This window comes from Malurus melanocephalus, unplaced genomic scaffold (assembly GCF_030028575.1).
Source record: "Malurus melanocephalus ecotype Western Australia unplaced genomic scaffold, MMel_1.1 scaffold_143, whole genome shotgun sequence".
Classification (NCBI taxonomy): Eukaryota; Metazoa; Chordata; class Aves; order Passeriformes; family Maluridae; genus Malurus; species Malurus melanocephalus.
Genome location: NW_026623375.1, coordinates 1,697,180 through 1,723,074, shown reverse-complemented (window position 1 = coordinate 1,723,074; position 25,895 = coordinate 1,697,180). Strand labels below are relative to the sequence as shown.

General features: G+C 49.0%; 1 protein-coding gene across 1 annotated transcript in view; it reads left to right on the top strand.

The window, feature by feature from the left end:
* LOC130576531 (lipase maturation factor 1-like) overlaps nucleotides 1-25,895 on the top strand; it is an 80,901-nt gene that overhangs the window by 20,333 nt on the left and 34,673 nt on the right. The window contains exon 4 of the mRNA XM_057371275.1: nucleotides 23,006-23,173. Within this exon, the coding sequence (XP_057227258.1) occupies nucleotides 23,006-23,173 (168 nt within the window). The remainder of the gene's footprint in view (nucleotides 1-23,005; nucleotides 23,174-25,895) is intronic.

Sequence of the window (25,895 nt, the reverse complement as noted above, 5' to 3'; positions counted from 1 at the left end):
GGTTTGCCATTCCCTGAGGTGCTCCTTGGCCTTTTCCTGTATTTTTGGCCCCATCCCCTGTGATGGTGGAGCCAATCCTGGTGGGGTTTGTGGCAGCAGAGCCCTTTGTAGGGTGCTTTGACATTCCCACAGGAAACATCCACACACTGAGGGATTTCCCTGGAGATTTCTCATCCACCTCCTGTTTTTTAGGGCCTGCTGGAGGTTCCAGGCAGGAATTTTTATCCTGGAATAGTGAGGGAAATGATGAAGTTTGTTTCTCCTGCTGTTACAGAACAGCTGCTTTCGATCCTAAAGAGCAGAGAATTGATCTGAATTCTTGCAATCTCCTCCCTCTCCCCTTCCTTTGATCCTTYCTTCATCYGTGGATCTCATTCCCCTTCCCAAAYCYTGGTTTCYTGAGGGTGATCCCAYTTTTCCAGCTSGTAGATCTGAGCCCGACCTGCCCAGGTRATGCCAGACCTTGAACCTCTTGTCYCATAATTTGGGAATGGGGAGCAAGGGGCAGCAAATCCCAGGAATGGGGTTTGGCTGCGGAGCCGGGAGTTTCCACAATACCTGACACAGTCAGGAGTTCGTGCTGGGAAGGGATAGCTTACGCAATGTGGGATTTTAGCCAAATGTTGGACTTTTAGCCAAAATTTGCTCTCCTAAAAGCATCTTGGGAAGAATTCTTTGCAGGGAATTTCGTTCCTCGCGGTCCTGAGAGTGCCATGGGGGTGTCAGGGGCACTCACTGGGTGTCAGTGGGGAGTAATTAACTCAYCATTAAATATTCCACATTTTTAATGGTTTTATGCCTTTGGAGAGCCTCAAACCAGTAAAAATTAAAAACCATCCGGACCTCTTGGATTCCTGATTTTTGTCGTTGTAACCCATTAGGAAAACTTGCTCCAGGATTTGGTTTTACCTGCTGAAAGAATTTATTATAGAAGATATTGAGAGCTCTGTCTCGTTCCATTCACGGATTTCACGGGATAAATCACATCCCCATTCCAGCCCCGTGGATGTGTGTCTGTGACAGCAGCTGGTTTTCATAAACTCCAAAATGTCCCTCTYAAGTGAACAAAACACAAATTTCACYGAGCAATCACACATCGGYCTTTCCCATTCCCTTCYCTCCGAGCTCGAATTTGATTTTATTGCTTGAGATTTCGCAGAAATTTAATCCTTTATCTTCTTTGTGAACCGTCCCTCCCAGGCTCAGCATTCCTTTGGCTGAATTTGGGGGTTCCAAGCACGGCTGATGTTTTGCCAAATTGAAGTTATTCCGTGCCCGCGTTTCAGAGATGGTTCAAACTTTTGAAGTTTGCTCCAAAATGTGCTTTGTGTTGAGTTGTGTGGCAGGACAGGCTCCTCCTTTCTCATTTTTCATTTTTCATTTAAAGCAGCCTTTGGAGTGCCCCAAAAACATCAGGAGCTGCTCCTCTTCTCAAAYTMTATMWSRSKYKYRSRGRKMTSKKSWYWYYMYAGGGATCCAAGGCTTATCTTGATTGAAAAAAAGGAATTCCGAGACACCTTGTGGTTCTCAGCACCTGCTCTGCTCCATGGTGAGGATGGGATATTCCCATTTTCTCGGTGGCAGGAATTCCATCAGCGGCTCCAGTGTCACAAACACCCTGCTCTGACTCCTGTTAAATACTGAAAATATTTTATATTATCCAGCATGGTCAATCCTGGTCTTTCAGACTCTACTCCGTGGAATTCCCTCATGGATGTCAAAGCTCTGGGGGCAAACTCTCGGCTTCAGGGTTTGTTTCCAGCCCTCTGTGGGCTCAGGGAATGGCCTTGGTGCCTTTAAATCAAATTTGGCTGATTCTGCAGCAGGCCCTGGACTGTCCCGTGGGAGGGCTGGGGTGGGTGGAGGAATGTCCTCGTTGTTCCCAGGCACACTGGGAATTTGTGGCTGCTCCGTGTCCTGGGCAGGGRCAGGAGGAGGAGGGAGCATTTTGGGTTCTCCCCAGGGCTTCACCCCGAGGTTACTGAGATGTTGTCACGTTTTTGTCACGCTGAGTTTGGCTCTGAAGGTCCCCAGCTCCCCATGACCACGGCGTGTTGGGTGAATTATTTTAATGTGGCTGCTGCTGGGGAAATCTGTGTTGGGCTGTGGAAACAGCAGCTTTTCCCTTTCCAGTTAAAAAAAAATCCCAGAGTGTTTTTTGTTTATTCCTGTGGTTTTTGTCCAGGAACTCCAGGCATCTCCTGCCTGAACACAGCAACCGAGGCAGCAAATCTTTTGTAACAAAATTGGATTTTTTGATTTTTGTATTTTTTTATGCTTTGATTTCTAAAGCAATTCYATTTCTAGTGCTTTTCCCTTTTCCAGTTGCATTTCCATCATCCAGAGAATTTTGATGGATTTTCCAATGGGAGATGTCCCTGCCCATAAATGGGGTTGGAATGGGATGAGCTTTAAGATCCCTTCCACCCCAAACCATCCCATGGTTCTGGGATGTCCCTGTGGCTCCAGGGCTGATCTGATTTGGGATGAGGGACTCCCAGAGGCAGCACAGGGCTTTCCACATGGGATGAGCTGGCAGGAAAGCCATTGTAGAGCCATGGTAAAGCCATTGCAAAGCCATTGTAAAGCCATTGTAAAGCCATTGTAAAGCCATTGAAGGTGTCACGCTTATCTGCTTTTTGTTTATGAAGAAAGGAAGGGAAAAAAGAGGCTCCAAATGAAGCTGTGTCACGAGATCCCCCTGGTAATTGAGGGGCCAAAATTAATTAGCCATGGTGAATGTTCTGCATGGCTCCCTGTCCCTTTGGAAGAAGGAGCCCTTTGTCCATCCCAGCCCAAGGCAGGATCTGCTCATGGAATACCTGAGGCCATCACAGGACCTTCTCCTCCCTCTCCCGTTCTCCCGCTCCCCTGCCCCATTCCCTGCCTGTCCTTTGGAATTCTTTCCCTGGGAGGATTTCCTCACAGCTCTTTTCAGCGTGGCTTCCTCTTCTGCTGGTTCCTAAAATCCTCAGGGATGATGGGTTCATCTCTCATCCGATTTTTGCCATCAGGGTGGTGCCCTTGGTGAGCAGAGCTCAGCAGGCTCAGGTGGAGCTGGCTGYTCCAGGGTGGGATTGTTGGGATTGTCCYRTGCAGGACCAGGAGCTGGACTTGGTGATCCTTGGGGGTCCTTTCCAGCTTGGGAGATTTTAGGATTCTTTTTGATGCTATTTGTGCCCCTCTCTTGGGCTGCTGAATTTGGAGTTTCTTGGTTATTCATTAGATTTGGTTTTTGTGCTCAGTTCCATCTTTTTTTGGGGACGATTTGCACTGTTTCACTCCTTATTTATCCTTTCGCTGTGGATTTTGGGAATGCTGCTGGAGCAAGTCTGGAAATCTCTAAGAGTTGGGATTTTCTGCCTTTTTGTAGTTCAGTCTCTGCAGGTTTTCTGCATGGCAAATTCAAGCTTCTGGACCGTGCTGYTACCCTGGAATGAACACCTCAAGTGTCTACAATTATATTTTATATCATTTATATTACAATTCATGTTCTTAAATTGAAATTKMAAAGAAGTYACCAGTGGRTTTTGGGAGGTGTCCCTGCCCATGGATGGGGTAGGAATGGGATGAGCTTTAGGGTCCCTTCCACCCCAAACCATCCCATGGTTCTGGGATGTTCCTGTGACTCCAGGGATGATCTGATTTGGGACATCCCAGAGGCAGGACAAGGCTTTCCACGTGGAAAGGAAAATCATTGGAAAGCTCTTGGAAAGCCCTTGGAAAGCCATTGGAAAACCATAGGAAAGCCATTGGAAAGCCCTTGGAAAACCATTGGAAAGCTGTTGTAAGGCCATTGTAAAATCGTTGGAAAGGCACTGGAAAGCCATTGGAAGGTCCTTGTAAACCCATTAAATCCTGACCTAGCACTTGGGCTGGAGCAACTGCACTAAGCCAGGCTTAACCCCCAGCCAGGCCTGGCCCTGCAGCCATATTCCATGGGGCAGTAACGAGCCRAAATTCCAGGTATTCCTCTTCCCTCCAACACGCTGTTTACTCAAGGAAATTAAAGCCAGCACTGTGCATGTTGAGGGGCTTTTATTTGTTTTTTTCCTGTTTGAAAAACAAAAAAAAAAGCCCTCACAACCCTCCCGGGCCATTAAAATTTGTGCATGATTGATTTTAGGATTAAAAGAGCAAATTATTTTTTCTTTCTTTTTTTTTTTAAACTTATTTTTTGCCACCTTCCAAATCATTCAGGGAGGCTTTTYCGCCCTGGGAGCGGGGCGTGCGTTATCCCAGATTTAATTGTGGAGCCTGGATGTGTGCAGAGTGTTCCTGGAGGTAATTGGATGAGGGTCACTGGCTGCCCTGAGATATATGGGCACAGTAATCAGAGAATAATTTCAGCCAAGGTTGGAGTTGCCAGTAAAAGTTGTAAAAGTTAATTTTATAGGGGCTGGGACAAAATATCGGCGAGAGCAGGTTTGGGGTTCTGGTGTATTTGCTCTGTCTGGTGACGTTTTTATGATGTTTTATTATTCTTATTTGTGCTTTAAATGCAATTCAGGGCAGGAGGGGGTGGGAGGGGAGGCAGAGCTGAGCTGATTAGCGGCGTGTGCAGATGGATCAGCCAYGGGAGGAGGAATTCAGCACCGACAGGAGCTGCCCCCGTCCCCACCAGAATTCATTCCAGAGACATCAATTTATTTATTTATTTCCACCATCGCATTCTTCCCCTTGGTTTCCACACAGAGCAAAGCCCATCCAGAGGGTGTTAAATAATAATAAAATATTCATATTCCTGTAGGGRTGAAAGCTTCCAAACCACTGTCCTTGCAGGGATGGAMTCATTTAGGTWGGAAAAGACCTCCAGGATCATCAAATCCAGCTTTTGACTGAGTCAAAGGGCTCACAGAGCAGGAACACTCACATTTTGGGATATCTGCAGGGTGGGACATGCCCAGAGTGGTCAGTTGGTTTGGAACTTCATCAAATCTATCACAGGAGATCATTTCTGTGAGTCCTCCCTAACCTGCCCCTAAAAATATCCCATTGTGCATTAATCCCATTTGTATTAATGGATAGAAACCCGGTGTCCATGGGTGTAAGTTGCTTCCATTCRTATCCTTATTTCAGGTGAAATCAGGGAATTCTGGAATGYTTTGGGCTGGGAGAGACCTTTAAAGGCCAGGGGTTTTCTGTTTGACAAAAGCAGGACACTAAAATATTTTTTGTGAGTCCTCAGAGTGAGGATGCTTCCCTTGCTGCTGAAAATTCCCTTATCAAGGATTCAAGGATGATGTGATTCTCGGGGCAGAACAGGAAATATTGATTATTCCCAGCACCAGCCTTTGCGGGGTTCCTTTTTGAAAATAGTGGGCTTAATTATTCTGAGTAGGAAAAATATTTGCGTTATTAAAAACATCTGCGTCCAGCCGAGATTGCTCTTGTCGAGAGAAACTTTAATTGCTTGTGACTGAATGTTTATTCAAATCTACCTTCGTGTTGATGATCCTGCTAATTAAACCCTTTATTTTATTTAGACAATGATGTCTAAACAGTTGGGGAGTTACAGTAGCTCTAATTGAGCTTTAATTTTCTTATCTGCTGAAAGATTGAAAGAGCTCTGAGGAGAGAGGGATGGGAGGGGCAGGGGTCGGGTTCTGGGGGATTTCAAACCCCCAAATTGGACACTTCCAGGGATCCAGGGGCAGCCACAGCTTCTCTGGGATTTCTGTTCCAGGGCTTCACCACTCTCACAGGGAGGAATTGAGTATCCCATCCATCCCTAACCTGGACAGGGCAGTGTCACCCACAGCCAGGATGGAGCTCCTAAATCCCTATTGAGCTCTTAAATCCCTGTGTTTGATCCTAAAACCCTATTGAGGGCTGGGCAACCCCACTCCCTGCTTTTTATTTTATTTTATTTAATATTTATATATTTATATATTTATATATTTATATATTTATATATTTATATATATATATATATGTATTTTATATGTTTATATTTTCTATATATTTTGGGGTGTTTCTCAGCGTTTTTTGGGCAGGGGTGATTTGAGTTTTGTTTTGGTTTGCTTTTTGGGTTTTTTAAAATATTTCCACGCTCCCGACCAAACAATCTCCTGTGCCTGGAGTCACTGGGGAGCAGATTAAAAGTTTTCATCAGCTCTTCCTAAGCCAGGCAGGTAAAGCAGGCTAATGGCCACGTGCTGAGTTATTGAAGGGAATTCAGGCACTGCAGGATCCCCTTTAACCCCCGCCTTCCTCRGACCTCCTGCCTCGCCGCCGCTTGTCCGGGGTGTAAAAAACCCYGAGTCCAGTTCATAAATTGTTATGGAGTTCCAGCGCCCTTAATGCCAGGCAGCTTTYGGGGTGGGAGCTCGTTCTGTGTGCRCCATAAAGWGCCAGCGTTCYGAGGATTAACCCCTTCCCCACCAGCCAGGAGTGGGATCTGAGTGGATTATCAATATGCACCACTGTCTGTGTTTTATTCGTGGGAGTGATCCATGACAAATTCGCTCCTTTTGTAGGTTCCCGTTTCAAATGCAGCAGGAAGATTTCATTGAAAAATTCACGAAAAACCTTAAGTTTTTGCTTTTTAGAATTTGGCATTTGCGGTGATGATTTTGAGGGTTTCGGCCTAAAATTTATGGTTAAAAATGTTGCACCAGTGACATGTGTGATAATTTCATCACAGAACAGTAGATTCAGTGCCCTGTGCTCCATTCTCTCCAGTGGTTGTGGCAGCTTATCCCGAATTCCCTGAAGCAGTTCCTCCTCCTGTTCCACATGAGCTGTGTTTTTAGGGAGAATCCTAAAAAACAGGAGGGATGAAGTTGGAATATCTCTGTTGGACAAGGCAAAGAGGAGCTCTCTGCCTCTCCACACCGATGTTCCCGGCATTCCCTGCTTTTGGAAAAAGGGCCTGGATCCCATCCATGGGTGAGAGGTTGGCACCAGAGGAGCTGGACTGCCCTAGAGATCCCCTCTTCTCTGATCCACATCCAGCTGGATTTGGGAATCCCGCTGCTCACTTGGGTTCCCTCTCCCAGAGCTGGATCTGATCCTTTTCCGGCTCCACCTCATCTGGGAATCCCGTTCTGAGCCTCTGGCAGCTCCAGGACCAAGTTCCCTCCTKCTGCCTTTGGGTTGGGTCAGCCCCTCCCGTGCTTCCCATTGCAAAATGTCATAATTAATGAGCTGAAATGGTCCCAATTTATCAATTTAATTTCTTTTTATATTACTTATATTTATATTATTTTATATTGTTTATATTTATTATTTATATTTATATATCTATATATGTTTATGTATTTTAATCTATTAATATATGTTATATATTCATATATTTACGTTATATATTTATATATTTCTATAATATATATTATTTATACTTCTATAAATTATATATTTTAATATATTTTATATAATAGTATATTATAGTATATTATATATAGTATATATATATAGTATATATATATATATATAGTATATTATATAGTATATTTGAATATATTTTATATAATTGTTTGTATTCTTATTTACTATTTATATTAATTTAGTTTATTAATTTGGGGAGATAATTAATTTTAATCCCATTAAAATTATCCCTCTCCACATTTTTCTGTTCTGGCTGCTCCATGCAGAGAAGCCATGGACTCTCCCATCCATCCAACCCCGAGGTTCTTCCCATTTTTCCCAGCTTGTTCCCAATCCTCGGGAATATTTTTATGAACACCAAGCAGTGGTCACCTCCATAATAATTTTTTCCCTAAATATAGGAGGAAATTGCTGGCTGTGCTGTGCTAAAGACGTTTTAACGGCCAGTCCTGTTCAGGAGTTTTATTCCCCAGCCTGTTAATTTTATTTTAATTAATGCATGGAGTTGGGAATATGTTAATCAGYGATTAACTGCAGAGGTTCTAGCAGTTCTTTTGGGGTTGGGGCACACTKTGAGCTGCCTGTGTGGGCGAGGAGCTGCCTTCTGAAATATTTCATGGAAGGCACAAAGTCTCCGAGGTGTTTTATGTGGCAAGCTGAAGATGGAATTCAAAACCAACAAATAGCTGAGGGTGATCCAGGGAAAGTTGGTGTCTGCACAGAAACGCTGCAGAATGTCAGGGAAAATCCAAATTTCCTACGAGCTGTGTAATGTTGGCCCCGAAAATCACTGATTTGCAGAATCCAGGATCATCATTTCTCACTTTGGGACCTCGACCATCAGCTTGTCACAGCCCAGAGCACCGAGTGCCACGTCCAGCTGTTTCCCCAAGGATGAGCCCATGGCTATATTTGGGTTGACTGGGTTTTTTATGGAATAGTTGGATCCTGAAGTCTTTACTTTTCCCTGCTGGGTTTCTGGAGCACTCAGGGTCACTGGCTCCGGGACATCTTCCACTGGCACGTGGCTTCCAGGAGGGATTTCTGGAGGTGGCTGGACCCAGTGACCACTTGGACATTCTGGTTGGGATTGGAATAAATCCCATTTCTCTCCATCGGAACTTTCTTAAATCCCACATGCTGGGAGACTCAGTGAAAATTCAAATTTCAGGGGCAAAAAAAAAAGTGAATCTGTTAATAGAAGTCCCAATCTACATTTTTTGTTCTCCTTGTCAGCACTGAGTTAGAAGGGAAAGGAACAGCTCCAAGCCCTGGTTTTTCCCATTATCCTTGGAGATATTGTCTGGAGTTGGAGCTAACAAACTCCATCCAGTAATGAACTGACAGCAGAGAAGAAGGCTTGATTGCAAAGGAAATAAAAAATGATTTGGGGTAGAAATGCTGTGAGATGTCCTTATGGGGGGATGACAAATGTGGAAATCAAGGGATGCAGAGACTTGTTCACATCATTGATTGAATGTTGTGTTTTAGGGCCATCCCTTCTTCGTGCTCCTTCCCTCCCCTAACTCTTTCTGAGCCCTGATTTCCTTGCTATTTCCATGGCACTCACATTCCTGTGTCCCAGACACGGACAAAYTGCTCCCCACCCAAAACCAGCRGGATTTTTTGYGTRCAGGCACATTTGGGATGAGCAAACRAGGCAGCTCAGAGCTCCTCTCACCTCCTCGTCTTCTCGACAGCGCTCGGGACGGGGCTGGAATAATCCATAAATGATCAGCCAAAATCAATTGCCCAGCTCTGGGCAGGGCTCTGTGTCCACCCAGCTGTGCTCTGATCCCAAATCCAAATCCTTTAACATCTCAGATGGGCAGTGGGGTGCATGGGGTGGCCTCATCCTGCTCCTGCTCCCCGGGTTCCCCGCGGCCGGCGGCGCTCGCACCGTTTTTGATCCCGGTCCGGCTGCGAAGGCRGCTCCGACTGCGTTTAATAACTGCTCCCTCGGCCCAGCGAGGTGCAGAGAGGGATTTGTCCCCGTGCCAAGGAGCGGGAAGAATGGGCATTTTGTTCCTGGTGATTTTACCTGGCTGGAGCCTGCGGAGAGAGCGGGGCTCTGTGCTACCGTTGCCCCGCACGCTGTGTTGATTTATTGAAATTGGAGCCCRCGGGTGCAGTGCTGAGGTACCTCCTGACATGGAATTTCTAGGAGAAATATACAATTGGCTCGGTTATTATTTTTTCCCTCCTCCCTCTGCTTGGGCGCCTTTCCAGCTTTTGCACTGAGGAACAAGATTTTAAATTAGCCTTGAATTTTAACGCGGCCCGGCTCGGCCTTGGTATTCCCAGGGTTTGTTACAAAGCGTCTGACGTTGTGTCCTGGTTTCGTCTCCGTTCACCTGCCCTGAAATGCAGAATTTCTTCTCTTTTTCTTTATTTTTTAGTCCAAGCATGAGTGAGAGGCAGGTCGGGCTCTGTTGGGTGCGATGGTGGAGCTGTGCTTTCCTGGGGGCTTTATTTGGATTGATGTGTTCCTATTTCTGTATTATTTGGGATTTTGGGGTAATTTGAGCTGGTGAAGGCCATGGGATGAAGGTTTTGGGGTTAGGGAATGAATTCTCAGGAGGATGCTGAAGGTTCAGCTAAGGCTCCCAAGGGCTGGGAGGAGAATCTCCCCATGGATGCAGAGTTCCCAGAGGAGCTCCCATCAGGCACTGAAAAAATTGGAAAACATCAGCTGGATGTGGTGAACGATATTCTCACCTCTCAGGCTTTCCAGGAGGATCATCACCTCAAATCCAGTGCTCCATTCCAGAGGGAGGGTGTGGGGCAGCTGGGACCTCACTGGAGCCAGGTGTGCACTGGGGGCTGGAAGAGTCCGACCCTCTCTTATCGCACTTGGGTTGATATATTGATATATTGATATAAATATATAAATATATAAATATATAAATATATAAATATATAAATATATAAATATATAAATATATAAATATATAAATATATTGATATATTGATATATTGATATATTTACATATTGGTATATTGGTATACTGCTATATTGGTATATTGGTATATTGATATATTAACATACTGTATATTTGTATATTGATATATATTGTATATTTGTATATTGATATATCTATATAAGCATATTTTTCTGTATTTGTGTATGTATGTATATATTAATATCGTTATATTTATATTTATATCTGCCTTTTTTGAGGCCTGATGAAGCACAGGGTATGGAAAACATTCCATAGGGTATGGAAAATGCTCCATTGGTGATGGAAAAAGTGATGAGAAGACCACAGGGAAGGGATGGTTGTGGATGTGGTGCTGTGTATCCATGTCTAAGACCCATGAAAAGAGTAAATTCCCTGATAGCAATTCTGGTTAATTTGTTTCTTYTTAAACAGTATTAAAATACAAGTAGAAATCCTTCTCTTCATGAATACTGACAGCATTTATCTATTTTTATCATATTTGTTTTTGGAGCAAAAAAAAAAAAAATAATCAGAATTAGTGTTTTATGCTGATACTTGCAGAGGTTTTTTGCATCTCCTCATTGGACATTTTGGCTTCTTCTCCTCCTGAGCAGGTTTTGGGGATCTCTGTATGAGAGCTCGGCAGACCCTGTGGGGTTACATTGGGTTCGAGCCTGGAATCTCTTCCCTTTCCCAAAATTCCCACCAAATGAACTTGGGATTTGAGCATCAGTTTTCCCTGCGCTTCACTATTAACGGGTTWGTGTTAATTATTGTCGCTCACAGTTATTAACAGTGTCTGTGCYGGTCCAGCTAAAGCAATTCCACAGGCTGGTGCTTCCCCTTGGAGAACAAAGCTGCCTCTTGCTGTGTGTGGGAATTCAGGAACTCTGGGATGCTCTGGGATGCTCTGGGGTGCTCTGGGATGTTCTGGGGTGATCTCGGATGCTCTGGAGTGTTCTGCGGTGCTCTAGGATACCCTGTGGGATGCTCTGGGGTGTTATGGGGTGCTCTGGGATGCTCTGGGCTGTTCTGGGATGCTCTGGGGTGCTCTAGGATGGTCTGGGAGCGGGAGCAGCCATGCGCCACCAGATTGGGATGGCCACAGCCACATCTGTCACCTGAGGGTGGTGAGGGGCAAATTTTGGGAGCATAGATGGGGCCGGGAGCTGGAGCTGAGCCGTGCAGAGCCCATGGCAGCTCAGCCCCACTCCTTTCCCGCTGGATCAGCTCAGAACCGCCTTTTCTCGGCGGCGGGAGCGGCTCCCGGGTAATGCCGGCCAGCTGCACTGACAGAATGTGATTGCTCATCAGTTTGCTTGATGACTTAATCTGGGGCTGATTAGCATCTTGGAGCCGGTCCAGGCCGTCAGGAACGATGCAGGGTTGTGCTGCGGGCCCCGGGTCATTTCACATCTGAGCGTGGCCCCGGCTCTGATGGAGCAGCGGGGGCTCGTTCGCTCTCCACGAGCTTTGGGGTTGGGATCGGGGCTGTTCTGGGGCCAGGTTCCTGTCAGGGATGGGCTGGCTTTGTGTCCTGGGCATGTGCCAGTCCTCCAGGAGCGCTCAGTGCTCCGCTCTGGTTGACCTGGTGCTGGTCTCGATGATCTTGGAGAGCTTTTCCAGCCTCCGTCATTCCGTGATCACTCCCAGCTCTGTCCTGTGCCCTTGGAACAATGCTAAATCCATGGGGGCTATAAAAACCCTCTCCTTCCTCCAAAAACTGCTTCTTTAAGCAACTGAGTGCATTCCCTGCTCCTTCCAGCAGTTTCAGATCATCCCCCCAAGATGTTTGACTGCCGAGGGAATTTGGGGAGCAGGAGATGGAACAAGGACTGGCGGGATGGATACGGGATGATGGGGGAAGGCCGAGCYGGGGATGCAGCCAGCCCAGCAAGGGTTAACGCTGAGCAGGGGCTGCTGGAAGAGCTCAGTTGTTTCCCATTAGGCCGGGCAGCTCCGGCTGTGCCTCCCTCCTGTGCTCGGGGAGCCGGGGGCCGAGTCCCCRGCGCGAAATCCGCAGAACCGCGGCCGCGCAACTGGCACCAGCCTTGACCGCAAGTGGCCGTTCAAATAAACATCGCCGGGGCTGACTGACAGGCGGCAGCGAGGAGGAACGGCCCGGCAGGACTGGGAATGTTCAACACCCGGCCGGGCCCGCATTTCGGCCGGCAGAGCCCCTCCGTCCCCGCCCCGGCATCGCCCCGGCCCCGCCGCATCAATGGGAGCAGTGTTCGGCTGGAAATCCCGCGGGGACGGGATGGTGCCGGCCGTGCGGGACATGGGAGAGGTCCAGCCCGAAACACAGGTCCAGCCTGGGCAAACACAGGGCACGAGCCCCAGGGTGGAACTGGGATGGAGAAATTCAGCCCTAAGACCTGTCCCAGGAAAACACAGGGCACGAGCCCCAGGTGGGTACTGGGATGGAGAAATTCAGCCCTAAACCTGTCCCAGGAAAGCACAGGATATGAGCCCCAGGGTGGAACTGGGATGGAGAAATTCAGCCCAAAACACAGCCTGGGTAAACACAGGGCACGAGCCCCAGGGTGGCACTGGGATGGAGAAATTTAGCCCCAAACCTGTCCTAGGAAAACACAGGGTACAAACCAATCCCATGTTGGCACCAGGATGGAGAAATTCAGCCCCAAACCTGTCCCAGGAAAGCACAGGGCATGAGCCCCAGGGTGGAACTGGGATGGAGAAATTCAGCCCTAAACCTGTCCCAGGAAAACAGGGCACAAACCAATCCCATGACAACACCAGGATGGAGAAATCCAGCCCCAAACCTGTCCTGGGAAAACACAGGGCACAATGAAGAAATCAAGCCCAGAACTGATCCCAGGTAAAGACAAGGCCCAAACTCCACAGTGGCATTGGGATTGATAAATCCAGCTGCAAATATTCCCCAGAAAAACAGAGGGCACAAGCCCTGGGTTGGCGCCAGGCTGGAAAAATCCAGCCCAAAACCTGTCCCAGGAAAACACAGGGCGTGAGCCCCAGGGTGGCACCGGGGTYGGCCAGCACGGAGCTGGGAGCTGCCATCCCTGGGGCACTGAGCTGCTCCAGGGTCTTGCTTGGCGTTAGGAAAGGAGGTAAAAGGCTTTATTAAAAACGAGCTGTTTGCCTTGGGTTGGCAGATTTATTTATAAGGGTGATTTGTGAGCGCTCCAAGCCGGGACAAGAGTGAGGGCGTTATTACGTCCGCAGGGATAGAGCAGCGACACTTTTATTGGGTGGAATTTATCTGCCTGGGGAATTTATTTATTTTTTTAATAAGAAAAGCGTAGGAACAGGCAACACTTACACAACGAGCGATTGCACAAGGGCAAAACTTGCCAGAGCTCGAGGCAGAAGGATTTTGGACGTTGAGTGGTGCTGCTGGGAGAGGCTTCTTCCCTCCTGGAGAATGGGAGAGCTCCCAGCTCCGGCACGTGCCGCTGGAAATCCGTCACGTTTTTGTGTCAGGAGGGAAACCACTGGAGTTATTGGGGTGTGCTGGAGAGATTTGCTGAAATTTTATCCTTTGAAATGTTGGTAATTGTTGTTTTTACCTAAGGAAGCACATTTCTAAGGGCAGTATCCAGGAGTCTGAAGATGCCCCAGCCTGGTTCCTAGCGTTAGCACAATTTAAATTTCTGTGTCTCTGTGTGTGTTACGGCCTGCAGAATTGTCATGGTTTTGTAAGAGTCACTATTTTAACCCTTTAGTGGTTTAAAGAGGAGTTTTTGGGATGGTGAGTTGTTGGAATGATGAGTTGTTGGAATGATGAGTTGTTGGAATGATGAGTTGTTGGGATGATGAGTTGTTGGAATGATGAGTTGTTGGGGTGATGGGCACACCAGAAGATGCAGTGCCTGTGTCACTGCTGGGGAGGTGCCGTTCGTGAAATCACAGAATCAGACTGATTTGGGATGGGAAGGACCTTAAAACCCATCCAGTTCCAACCCTGACATCTCCCACCATTCCTGTCGGCTCCAAGCCCCATCCAGCCTGGCCTTGGACACTYCCAGGGATCCAGGGGCAGCCACAGCTTCTCTGGGTACCCTGTGYCAGGGCCTCCCCACCCTCCCAGGGAAGGATTTCTCACTAATCTCTGATTTAATTCTCCTCTTTTTCAGTTTGAAGCTGTTCCCCCTTGTCCTGCCCCTCCAGGCCCTCATTTGTTGGTGAGGGGGAGCAGAATTGGCTGCTGGGTTCACCCAACATATTTTGTACCTCAGCTCCTCACGGCCAAGAGTTTTCTTGTGCCTTGTTTTGCTTGTCCTAAATTCTTTCCGGCTGCATCCTTTGTTACTCGGGAGAAAGCCTAAAACAGAAATAAACTCTCCTAAACTTCTGGCTCTGTCTTGGAGACAGCAGCCTGGTTTTCCCTGGTGTCTCATTTTTATCCCATCTTGCTCTAGAAATTTTCCTGGATGAACAGGAAGTTYGGAACTGAATCACCCGYGGYGGTTCCTGCGGAGCTGGYGCTGGGTTWAAAAACCGCGTGGATGTGGCACTTGGGGACATGTGTCAGTGGTGGCCTTGGACTCAGTGATCTYRGRGCTCTTTCCCWYYCTGAAGGATTCTGTAGCTCTGTGCTGAGCGTGCTCTGCCTCCCGGGCAGCTGCAGAGTTAAACGAGTTCCCCCTCCCGGCTTCGGTGCCGTTCCAGCTCRGAGAATTCCAGTGGCTGACCAGGTAGTCGGCGCCTCGTGGCACAATTTACCCTTTGTGAGCACCTTTTATGAAAGCTCCCAGTGTTTGTCTCGAGTTGTGGAGTGGGGGAGAAAAACAAACAAACCCCAACCYGGCTGTAAACGTCCAGGCCACGGCGGTGCCTCGTCCAAACACGGGCACGAGCCGGGGCTCCCTGTGCTCCTGGACCTGGTGCTGAGCTCCTGTTTGTGAGCACACACTGAAAAAAAAAGCCCTCTGAAGGAGGCTGGCCCTGGATTCAGCACTGGATTTTTTAAAGGGAAAAAAAAATAAAGGGATGAAAGGCTGTGGAGTGGTTTTGGGGTTGTGAGTGAGAGGGTGAAGCTCTGGATCCTCTGAGTGGGTGTAGCCATTGGAAGGTGCTCAGAAAGATGTTCAGAAGGAAGTTCAGAAGAATGTTCAGAAAGGTACTCAGGGTGATATTCAGAAAGGTGTTCAGAAGGATGCTCAGAAAGATGTTCAGGATGATGCTCAGAAAGGTGTTCAGGATGATGTTCAGAAGGATGCTCAGGATGATGTTCAGGATGGTATTCAGGAAGGTGTTCAGGATCATATTCAGAAGGATGTKCTTTCACTCTCCAAAGCCATAGGGTTGCCCTTCAAGGCACCAGAGCGTGCCAGGAGCTCTGCTGGAAAGGTTATAAAATGCCAGTGCACTGACAAACGTGTCAGTGCAATAGTCCAGAGGTGAGAATGGGCAGGGGGATGAACAGGAGCGTTTCCAGGGGATCCCAGGAGATCCCAGGAGAACACTCTGTGCTGCCCGGTCTGCCCTGGCTGGTTAAGAGCCTGGAAGATGCTGCTGGCTTGGGATGACCCCCATTCCTTGGGACATCCTTCCCTTTGGAATATTTCCCACCCAGGCAGAGCAGGAGGTTGAGTTTGGAATTGTCAATCTCTGTCACCTCAGCCCACCCGATGGCAGAGCTTTGGGTCTCGCAGTGACGCTCAAGGCTCGCCGTGGTGTCCTGGCTCTCATTTCCCTCCTTTCCCTGGCTCATTCCCATCGCTATTCCCATTTTCCTGATTTATCCATGGATCCTGGTGCCTGGTGGGAGCTGGCAAATCCCCCCAGTGTGCTCATGAACCGAAGCGAAACCTCTGGCCCACAGGAGAAAGCACCAAGTGAACCCCAAATAATGGGCATTAAACGAAAATGCAAAATGGCAGAGGGCACCTGAAGTGAGCAGAGGTATTTTCTTGCTGTCTGCTCGAAGGTTTGGTATCATTTTTCTCCAGGATTACAGGGGCTTTCACCTCATAAATTTGGGCCTGTTCGAGGTCGTTAATCTTTCTTTACATGTTGCCTTGCAATTTTAGAGCTTTGCCACCATCTGGGATCACATTTTAAATGGAGTTTCCACTCACTACGTCCCTTTTCATGGAATTATTTATATAGGGAGAAATGCATAATAAATACATCAGCTCTGGGTTGTTTTTAAACATTTTCAGGGCTTACCTTGTGTGGAAAAACTTGTCTTCTCTAATAGAGAGCCATAACGGTGACCAATTAAAGGATCACATTTGCAATATGCTCTTAAATGGCAATTTAAAATATTGGTGAGTGATCCGCAGGGAAGGGGAGCTGCGGACCAGGGAGCGCGTTCCCGAGGTGGAAAATCCCGGGACGAGAGACAGAACAGCACCATCTGATGGAAACAGCAAAGCTGGGGAGGAATTCCAGCTCCTCYATTGCCTTCAGGACCTTCTTGTGTCGCCCCAAAATCCTGCTTTTCCTTCACGATGCGGTTTGGTTGTTGCGGGGGTGTTGAGTCAAAGGTTGGACTCGCCGATCTGGGAGGTTTTCTGAATTTTATGGATGGACTTTCCAGCCTGTGCCACTCCCTGAACCCCATCTCTTGACAGCCCAACCTTGTCCCCAAAGGCAGGGAGGACCCGCAGTCGGTGCCACCAGCTCCTCCCGGCCCCAGCAGAGCCGAGACGTCTGCCCCAGGCCCCGCCGGTTGTTTGAACGGGGCTTTGAGCAAACAAATAACCTCGACGGTTCTGTGGCTCTCGGTGTAATTTTAGCCCAGGAGYTCTCCCAGAACGTCCAGAATAAATAGGTGAATCTGTAATCCATCCCCAATTAACTGGATATTCCGGGAGCAGCTCGGAGCGCGTCACGGAGGAGCCGTGTCAATAAACAGGGATGGAAACGGGGCTGGAAACGCRGGCTCTGCTCCTGGAGAGGGGTGGCTCGGGCCAGGAGGTGGCTGCAGCCTGGAAAAGCAAACAGAAAGGAGCCTCCTGCCCCCTCCCAGCCTGCTGGAATTCCAAACCATCGTTCAGGGTCTCCCCAGTRCTCCTGAGCAGAGCTGAGCGTGGCAGGAAAGTTTCCACCTCCACCCAAGACTTGGCGAGTGTGAGGTGGTCAAACGGGAAAACAACCAATTCCCTGGAATATCTTAGGGTGCCAAGGCAGGGAATTGTAGGGAAGTCTTCTCCCCAAGCCCCCTTTCCCCCCAGCAGCCACAGCCACCATTCCCTAAAAATCCCAACCTCCAGACGGGAATCACCGCTCGGATTTTTCCTGCTTTTAACTTTTCCTCGCTGAAAAACCTCCAAGCAAGGGCCGGCTGGGGAAAGGAGTTAAAAATGAACCAGCAGATTTTTTTTTATACRTATAAAAAGTAAAAATATATGTTCTCCATCTGAAGTTTATTTAGGTCCTTTGGGAGAGTGGCGCGGCACCACGTCTCTGCTAAATTGCCAACATTTTATGGCCGCGCTGGCACCGAGTCAAACACACATCTCCTTGGCTTGCTCGGCTGCCTCGAGCAGGCAGATCCCAGTCTGTTTTTCTATGGCCTGAATATTCCTATTGACCAGGAGAGGGGAGCTCTGCCCAGCTAGAGCACACAGGCAACTTCTCTTTTTTTTATGACTTTATCGAGGTTTGATTATTTGGATATTGCGCCGCCGAAGAGCCGACCCCTCGTGACCCGCTGGATGTTAGAGCAGCGTGCGTTTCGAGCCAGATACAGCTTTTTTCTTTCTTTTTTTTTTTTTTTTTTTTTTTTTTTTTTTTTTTTTTTTTTTTTGGATTGGAATCTTATTAATAACTGGCGAGTTCTGAAGGGGCTGTTTTGAACCACTCAGCTGTCATGTGGGTATTTCGGTAGCGTGGACGTGGAGGGGACGGATAAAACACCCCCGGCACGAGGTTCTGCTGGGTTTAACCCCAGTATGGGCAGTTCCCTGCTCCATTTCCTTCCCAAACCCTTCCCTACAGGAATATCCTTGTGCTGAATCCCCCTGCTCACTGCCCATGTAGAGCCATTCCATAGTGGGGAAGCTCTGGAGCCTCCCCACATTCCCAAAAATGGTGGTTTTTAGGAGTTCTTGGTTGCTGTGGAGCCTTGAGAGAGTTTGAGAGTCAGGACAGCCATCTGCCCACACCTCCCAGCAGCTGGCACTGACCCCTCCATCTCCTCCCCACTCTGGGGAGATGTTCTTGCTCAGGCTCGGGAAGGGGAATGTGGAGCTTTGATCTGCAGATGCCTGAGGAGCCAGGGKCGGGTCTGGAGCAGGATGGACTGGCAGGGAAAAGCCTGTTGGACCACGCTGATGTAATTACGCTCCACAATGAAGAAACCTTTTCGTTTTTTGGTCCAAAGCACAAGAGGAGCGAGGCTTTGCTTTGAAGCTGAAGAGATGCGTTGATGCCTGGGTGCTGGGGAAGCTGGAGAGCCGAGCCTTGCAGCTCCTCTGGCCCTTCCCCAGTGCAGGGAAAGCATTCCAGACCCTCCCAGCCAGCTTTTCCAGGGGCTGCTGCTCCCCACGCTTGGCTGTGGGTGCCAAAGGCTTTCTCTCCGTCCCCTCTGCAGGAGCCGTTCCTACCGTGTTCACTGCAGCTCTGTGGGGTCACGGGGAGGAGATTCCACAGGACACAGAGAATGGCTTCCCACTGCCAGAGGGCAGGGATGGATGGGATATTGGGAAGGAATCCTTCACTGGGAGGGTGGGGAGGCGCTGGCACAGGGTGCCCAGAGAAGCTGTGGCTGTCCCTGGATCCCTGGAAGTGTCCAAGGCCCGGCTGGACGGGGCTTGGAGCACCCTGGGATAGTGGAAGGTGTCCCTGCCATGGCAGGGGTGGCACTGGATAGGTTTTTAACATCCCTTCCAAACCAACCCATTCTGGAATTCCATTTCTTTTAACCAAAGAGGAGATGTGTGTATCTGTGCCAGCACTCTGGGATGGGTTTGCAGAGATGCCTTAGGATTTCAGCTTCTCTATTTCCATGTCTGTGTAACCCTGGAACTCTTCAATGTTTAACTCCAGACCCCACAGACAGTGCTGAGCTCCTGCTCTCCCATTTTTACACAAAACAATTCCTCTGCAGCCCCAAACTCAAGGACACCTCACTGGGCCAGGCCCCAAGAGATGAAAACAACAGAGAATTGGGGGGAACCAACTTGGAGTCAATGACTGCATTGGCTGAAGCTGGAATTGGAGGATTCAGCCCTGATGTGCAAATGGACAAAAGTGATAAAGCATAAAAAACTCGTAAGTCATTGTCCATTTTGGGTGCAGCCCTGGGTGGGCTGGGATTACCCTGAATGTCCCTGTAGACCCTGCAATAAACAGAACTGTGTTTTATTCTGTGAATTCTGTCCAGCCTCTGGTTTAGGGCCCGGATTTTCGGCATCACCCCCGCGGTACAATGGCCCTCTGTTGGCTGCCCGTGGGGCGTGCTCAGTAAATTAGGGGGCTTCAGGTACTCTGTGCCCTTTAATGGTTCTCACTCTGTCTCACAATTAAAGCCCAGACCCCGTGGGGACAGGAGCCGGTTTATTGTGCGTATTTTTAGACTCCCTCGTAAAAGCTGCCGGGTCCGAGGCAGGGAGCAGACCCCGAGCTCCTCCAGCAGCACTCACACCTTACAAATCTGCCCCRTGAATGATGGGATTCATTTCCCTGCCCCGAGTTCCCAAGGTGTCGGAGTGGTGGTTTCTCCCCGCCTGCTGGAGGTGCGAGGGAGGCACTGGGGTTGTGGTGCTGTGCTGGCAYACAGAGCCAGGGTTTGCTGATGGTTTTTTTATTTAAAATAATTTTATATCTCACGGAGGCTGCTCTGAGCCCGCGTCTCTGCTCGCTCCCTCATCACCTGCACACATCTTGGGGGTGTTCATCCCGTTCCATCTTCCCTGGAGCTGTGTTTTCCATGTCTCTGWGTCAGGAGATCACAGGGTGCAGGAGAGCTCCTGGCTGCTTCCAGGAGGCTTCCCAGTGTCACTGAAAATCAGGAAGAAAATAAAAACCCTCTTGCACTCTATTCAAGGTGATAGAGAATTGGGCATTACTTTATTCTCTGGCCAGGATGTGCCAAGGAAARTATTCCAAACACACATCCTTTTACAGGATTTTCCCTCAGACTTTATGCAGTCAAAACTCACAGAGATGCATCGTTTCAAAGTCCATTGGTCCAGAGCTGAGCATCCCCCAGTMTTCACTTTCCTRTTGGATCCGAATTTTTTCAACTCYGATGTTAATTAGATCTTYATTCCTTGATTTTCTTGATCAGTCTTTTCTGGACTGGWTGTCTCCAACTTTTCGATGACMTTGGGATGGAGAGAAGGAATCTTTGTCGGGAACTGGAATGGCAGGATGAGGGGGAATGGCTTCAAAGTGAAAAAGAGCAGGGTTAGGYGGGATAATGGGAAGGAATTATTCGCTGTGAGGGTGAGGAGACCCAGAGAAGCTGTGGCTGCTCCTGGATCCCTGGAAGTGTCCAAGGCCAGGCTGGACGGGGCTTGGAGCACCCTGGGGGAGTGGAAGGTGTCCCTGGCCATGGCAGGAGTGGGAATTAAATCATCTTCCAGGTCCCTTCCCACCCAAACCSTTCCATAATTCCCCTCTCAGAGCAGCCCCAAAGCCAAGGGTGAAGCTCCAAATCCTGGGAATAARTAAGTGAGGAGAGCCTGGAAAGTTTTTCCCCCCTCCTGGGCTCTGACATCACCACTCCCAACCCCACTGGGATGTTCCCGTGGGACAGGATTCCCCTGGAACAGCAGGTGTGGGGCAAATCCCCAAATCCCAGTGAGGCTCCTGGGGCTCTGGGGCACTCAGGCACCCAAGGAATCYGGGAATTTTTCCAGCAATCCCAGTGATTCACTCGCTGCTCTGGGTCCCTGCTGCTGCCCTGATGCCCCATCCCGAGCAAACAGGGCTCTGTTCCCGGGGAAACCTGCACTGAGCAGCATCTGGAAGGCATCGGGAGAACCCACACACACACAGAGATCTCCTCCCCCCGCYGCTTTTAAAGGATCTCTGGGATGTGTGAATCACTTCTCCATCGCTGGGGGTTGGTTTGTCCCAAAATCCCTCAACGTGTTGGGCTGGAAGGGACCTTAAAGCCCATCCAGTTCCAACCCCWMCMMCYWYCMMYSWYCCMRRWTKSYYCMARSCCYKKYCMAMCYKGSCYTKGRMMWYYCCMRGGRTYCAGGGGCAGCCACAGCTTCTCTGGGCACCCTGKGCCAGGGCCWYCCCACCCTCACACCYTCCAACCTTGATCTTCCAGCTGCAGCACGATTTGAAGCTGGATTTTTTCTCTTCTGCCCTTAAGCAGGTTGAGGGTGGTGATCTCTCCTGTCTCATCCCAAAAACCAGTTGTGAATAAAACTGATTACTGGATTAATTGCATCTCTAAGTCGCTAATTACGCCTGTGGTTCTGTCTGCTCCCCGTGCTCCTCATCCCGAAGTGCCCAGCATTCCAAACTGTTGGATCCACACCTCAGCCAGGTCAGGTTTGGGCAAAGCACTTCAGAAAAACAATAATAACAYGGAAAACAGCCAGGGAGCAACCTGCCCCTTTGGAAGGATAAAAGCATTTCTCAGCTATTCAGGATCGAGGGGGGGGAAAAAAAATTCCCTTTGCGAGGGAATGCTGGCAGGGAATCCAACAYGGAATTAACTCAAAGCAGGTCCTGGCAGAGGGGAAGGAGCCTGGGGGGCACCTGGGGCTGCCCTGACCCCCCAGGCCGGACAGAGTGGCCTTGGCAGAGCTCCGTGACCCCGGCCCGGCTCCATCCGGCCAGGAAGGATGCGGTCTCTGTCCTAAGGGGGAAGCAGCGGCTTTATTAATCCCAGCTTTGCTAATGAGGAATTACAATAGTTGTGGGATTTGGCAGGGGGAGCGTGCTCGGCTGCCACGCATCCTACAGGATTTTCCCTGGTTTGTTTGTATTTTGGATTTAACTACAAATAATTTAAAGATGTGTTGTGTCTCCTCCAATTAACGTTCRTGTCTTCGGCCTCACTCTTTTTTTTGTTGTCGCAATTTTAAAACAATACCAGAGAATTTGAGCCTGTCAGATACTCTGAGACAAATTAATATTTATTTTTGCTCCAATTGTGGGGTTTCTTAGGGTGGCACTTATTAACAGATCAGAATTTGGGATGGTTCCCTTCGAAAAATTTGCAGCATTCTTGTCCCGGATGGAAAAATCTCCCGGTGTCAAAAATTTTCAGGCTGATAAAAGCATAATATTGTCCCAAGGCCAGTATGTAAATACCTTAACCAGCAGAACATGTTTAGAGGAATTACACTTTCCTCTCCCAAATTACCATCTTGGAAAGCAGCTCCACCACCACATTTATTTGAATTTTAAACATTTTGAAAGCAGATCTCCGAGGTTTTGAAATCTGGTTTCCATTCCTGGCTCAGTTTGACCCGAGGCCTGACCCTGAGGAAATCTTGGGCTCCGCTTCTGGATCTGCTCCGAGGATCTTCACTCAGTTTAACATCCCTCAGTGCTGAGCTGGGTGTAAGATTTCGGTGTTAAATGACAGAGGGGTTCGTTGAAGACAGGGTTTGGTTGCGATGACAAAAGGGAAAATTCAAACTCTYGGTTTTTTAAAAGAGGAATCGGTTTAAAGGCGCGCGAAAAAACTTAAATTAAGTCATTTTCTCTGCAAAGAAATGAGTTCCCCGAGGTGAAGGGTGGCTCTCCTGAGAGAGAGAGAAATAAGGAATAAAGCCAGAATATCATTTCTGGAGGGGATTAATTCCTTTTTCCCTCTCCCACTCCAGACACAGCCGGTGCCCAGCCCCATCTCGTACTTCATGCACCGCTCGCCGTGGTGGTTCCATCGCTTCGAGACTTTGGTCAACCACTTCATCGAGCTGGTGGTGCCCTTCTTCCTTCTGCTGGACCGAAAGATGTGCATCCTGCACGGGCTGCTGCAGATCCTCTTCCAGGTGAGACAATCCTGCTCCTCCTCCCGAGGCTCCGGTCCTTCCCAGTGCTGAATTCCCCTTTGAGCTCAGGGCACAATGGGAATTCAGGCTCCAGGGAAAGGGGATGACTCCCAGCCAGGAATTCCTGGGTGTTTCCCGATGCTCTCAATGCTGGAGGTTTGGTTTCTGTGTGGCAGAGAAATGGGAGCCTGGGATCCAAAGGCTCTGATCCTTGGGATTTCCTCRAAAGTTAATTTTTGTGGATGTCTTTCCCTCTCTGAAGGGATTTTCTTTTCTGTATTTATCCTTGTCATTTCCCCAAAGGTTAATTTTTATGGGCATCTTTCCCCCTTCTGAAGGGATTTTTCTGTCTGTATTTATGACTCAAGTGTTGTTCTTTATCTCTGAGAGTGGTTGAGCTGCTCCTCACAAACCCCAGACTGACTGAGCCGAGGCTCAGAATGGAAATAATTTTTGGAAGTTTAATGGTGCTCATGATCCAGCTGATTTTTTGGGGTGGGTTTCTTTCGTACCTGTGCAAAACTCAGAGCACAGGAGCTGCTGCATCAATACCTCCCCAGAGCCCCTCTGATTTCTCTCCTCTCTGTTAAGGCAGMGTTCAGGGAGCTCATTAAAGCTCTCAGGCTCTCCCATTTCAGCCCTCGCTGCCCTGTCTTTGTTCAGCATCATTTCAGCATCACGAAATCCATATTCAGGAGCTGCTGTTGTTGCTTCCTGTGAGTACACTGATGATCAAACTGGAGAGCAGCCCATAAACTCCCTGTGTGAGCAACAAAAACGCTGCTCGGGTTTTAAAGGTCTGACAGAGAACCCGATGGGTTTGTGCCCGAATGCTGCTGGATATCAGCTCTGACCTCTGCCCAGCCTTTGGGGCAGCTGTGCTTGGGTGGGATGGACCTTGGGCAGCTGGAGGGAGGGCTCTGAGCCAGGGGTGTCACCCCAGAGGTGCCAGATGTGTCTGGGACAGGCAGCACCCCTGAGGTTTGTGGGGTACTGGGAGGATTTTATTCAGCCCCACCCTAAAAAAACCCCGTTTTGTCTCATGGATAAAGGAAAAATTTCCCTTTGTGCTGGTTAGGATGAGGGAGGGCAGGGTTGGGTTGGAGACTGGGGAGGAATTCTTCCCTGGGAGGGTGGGGAGGCCCTGGCACAGATTCCCATAGAACCTGTGCTGCCCCTGGATGCCTGGAAGTGTCCAAGGCCAGGCTGGACAGGGCTTGGAGCAGCCTGGGATGGTGGGAGGTGTTGAGGTTGGAATTGGAGGATTTTACAGTCCCTTCCCACCCAAAGCATTCCATGGTGATGATGATGATGATGATGATGAAATAACCTGGAAATAACCAGCAGGGGGTGGAACGGGATGATCTTTAAGTTTCTTCCACCCCAAACCTTTCCATGTTCACTGCTCCTTTCTCATCCCCTTCTCACCTTGGGTTTGGTCCATCCTGGTCACTCCTGGACAGGGTTTGGGGATGGTGTCACCTCCATCCCCTTCCCATCCCCTTCCCATCCCCTTCCCAATCCCTTCCCATCCCCTTCCCAACCCCTTCCCAGCTCTGTGGAGGTCCCTGAGGAGCAGCAGGGCCCTGGGAGTGCTGGGAGACACCAGACAGAGCCTCAGGGACCTGGAACAGCCCAGTCCCCCCAATAAAAGCTCCTAACGCAGACATTGAGCCCCCTTTAATTGGCTCTTAATTGATCACTGGTAATTACTGACTGAGCTCAATCACGAGGCAGAAAGGGTCCCAGTGTCACAGGCAGCCCCGGTGCATTTACAGCATTTCAACAAAAACCTGTTTATTTAATATTTACTGCCCTCTCCTCCGTTCAGAACGACTTTTATTGACAGTCCTTGTGCTCTGCGAAGGAAGCAATAAAAGTTTAATGTTGATACGCCACTTAATTCTGCTTTTCAAGATCCGAATTGACATTACAGACAAGTTTTATTGGACATTTTATAATTGTTATTGGAGTCACGGTGGCTAGGTTGAGTGAACGTGTTTTTCCAGGTTCCAACTGGCCTGGAGAATATTGCTTTGTCAGGAACCCAAAAAAAAAAAAAAAAGCTGGGCTTGAAAGAAAGGAAAGTGGGGTTTGTTTTTTTTCCAAGTGTGAACTTATTCTTCTTGCCTGCTCTGCGTTTGTGAGGAAAATGGCTCAGTGAGGTTGGGAAGGGCAGAGAGGAGGGGATCAGCAGCCTGAGGATGGGTGGGTGCTCTTTATGGGGTTTCTGTGGGGTTGTGCTGGGCTGGTGGTGCTGATTCCAGCCCGGAGTGACCCCGAGGGAGCCGGGAGCTCTGCACTGTTCCCGTCCGGGACGTGCTCAGGAGGTTCCCATTGGTGTTTGGGGTTTGTGCTCAGTGGGATTTGAGCAGGGTGAGTTTGATGGAGCCCAAAGTGCTGCCAGCACCTTGATTCCCCCCTGGAGGGGACACAGGGACCCTGGGGATGAGCCCATTCCCAGGCAGATCCATGAAGGGCTGGGCATTGCTGCTCTTGGCCAGGAATGGTCCTTTCTGCAGGGCTCTGCTGCCCCTCAGCTTTGGGKTTTTTTGCCCTGGTTTCCTTGTGAGCTCAGGGCWAACCCCACCAGCTCCATGGACCTCCTGGGCACTGCTGCCAATTGTGTCTCTGCCAGGAATAAATCCCTGGAAGTKTTCATGAAAYGTGTGGATGTGACACTTCAGGACTGTGGTGGTTGATGGTTGGGTTTGATGATCTC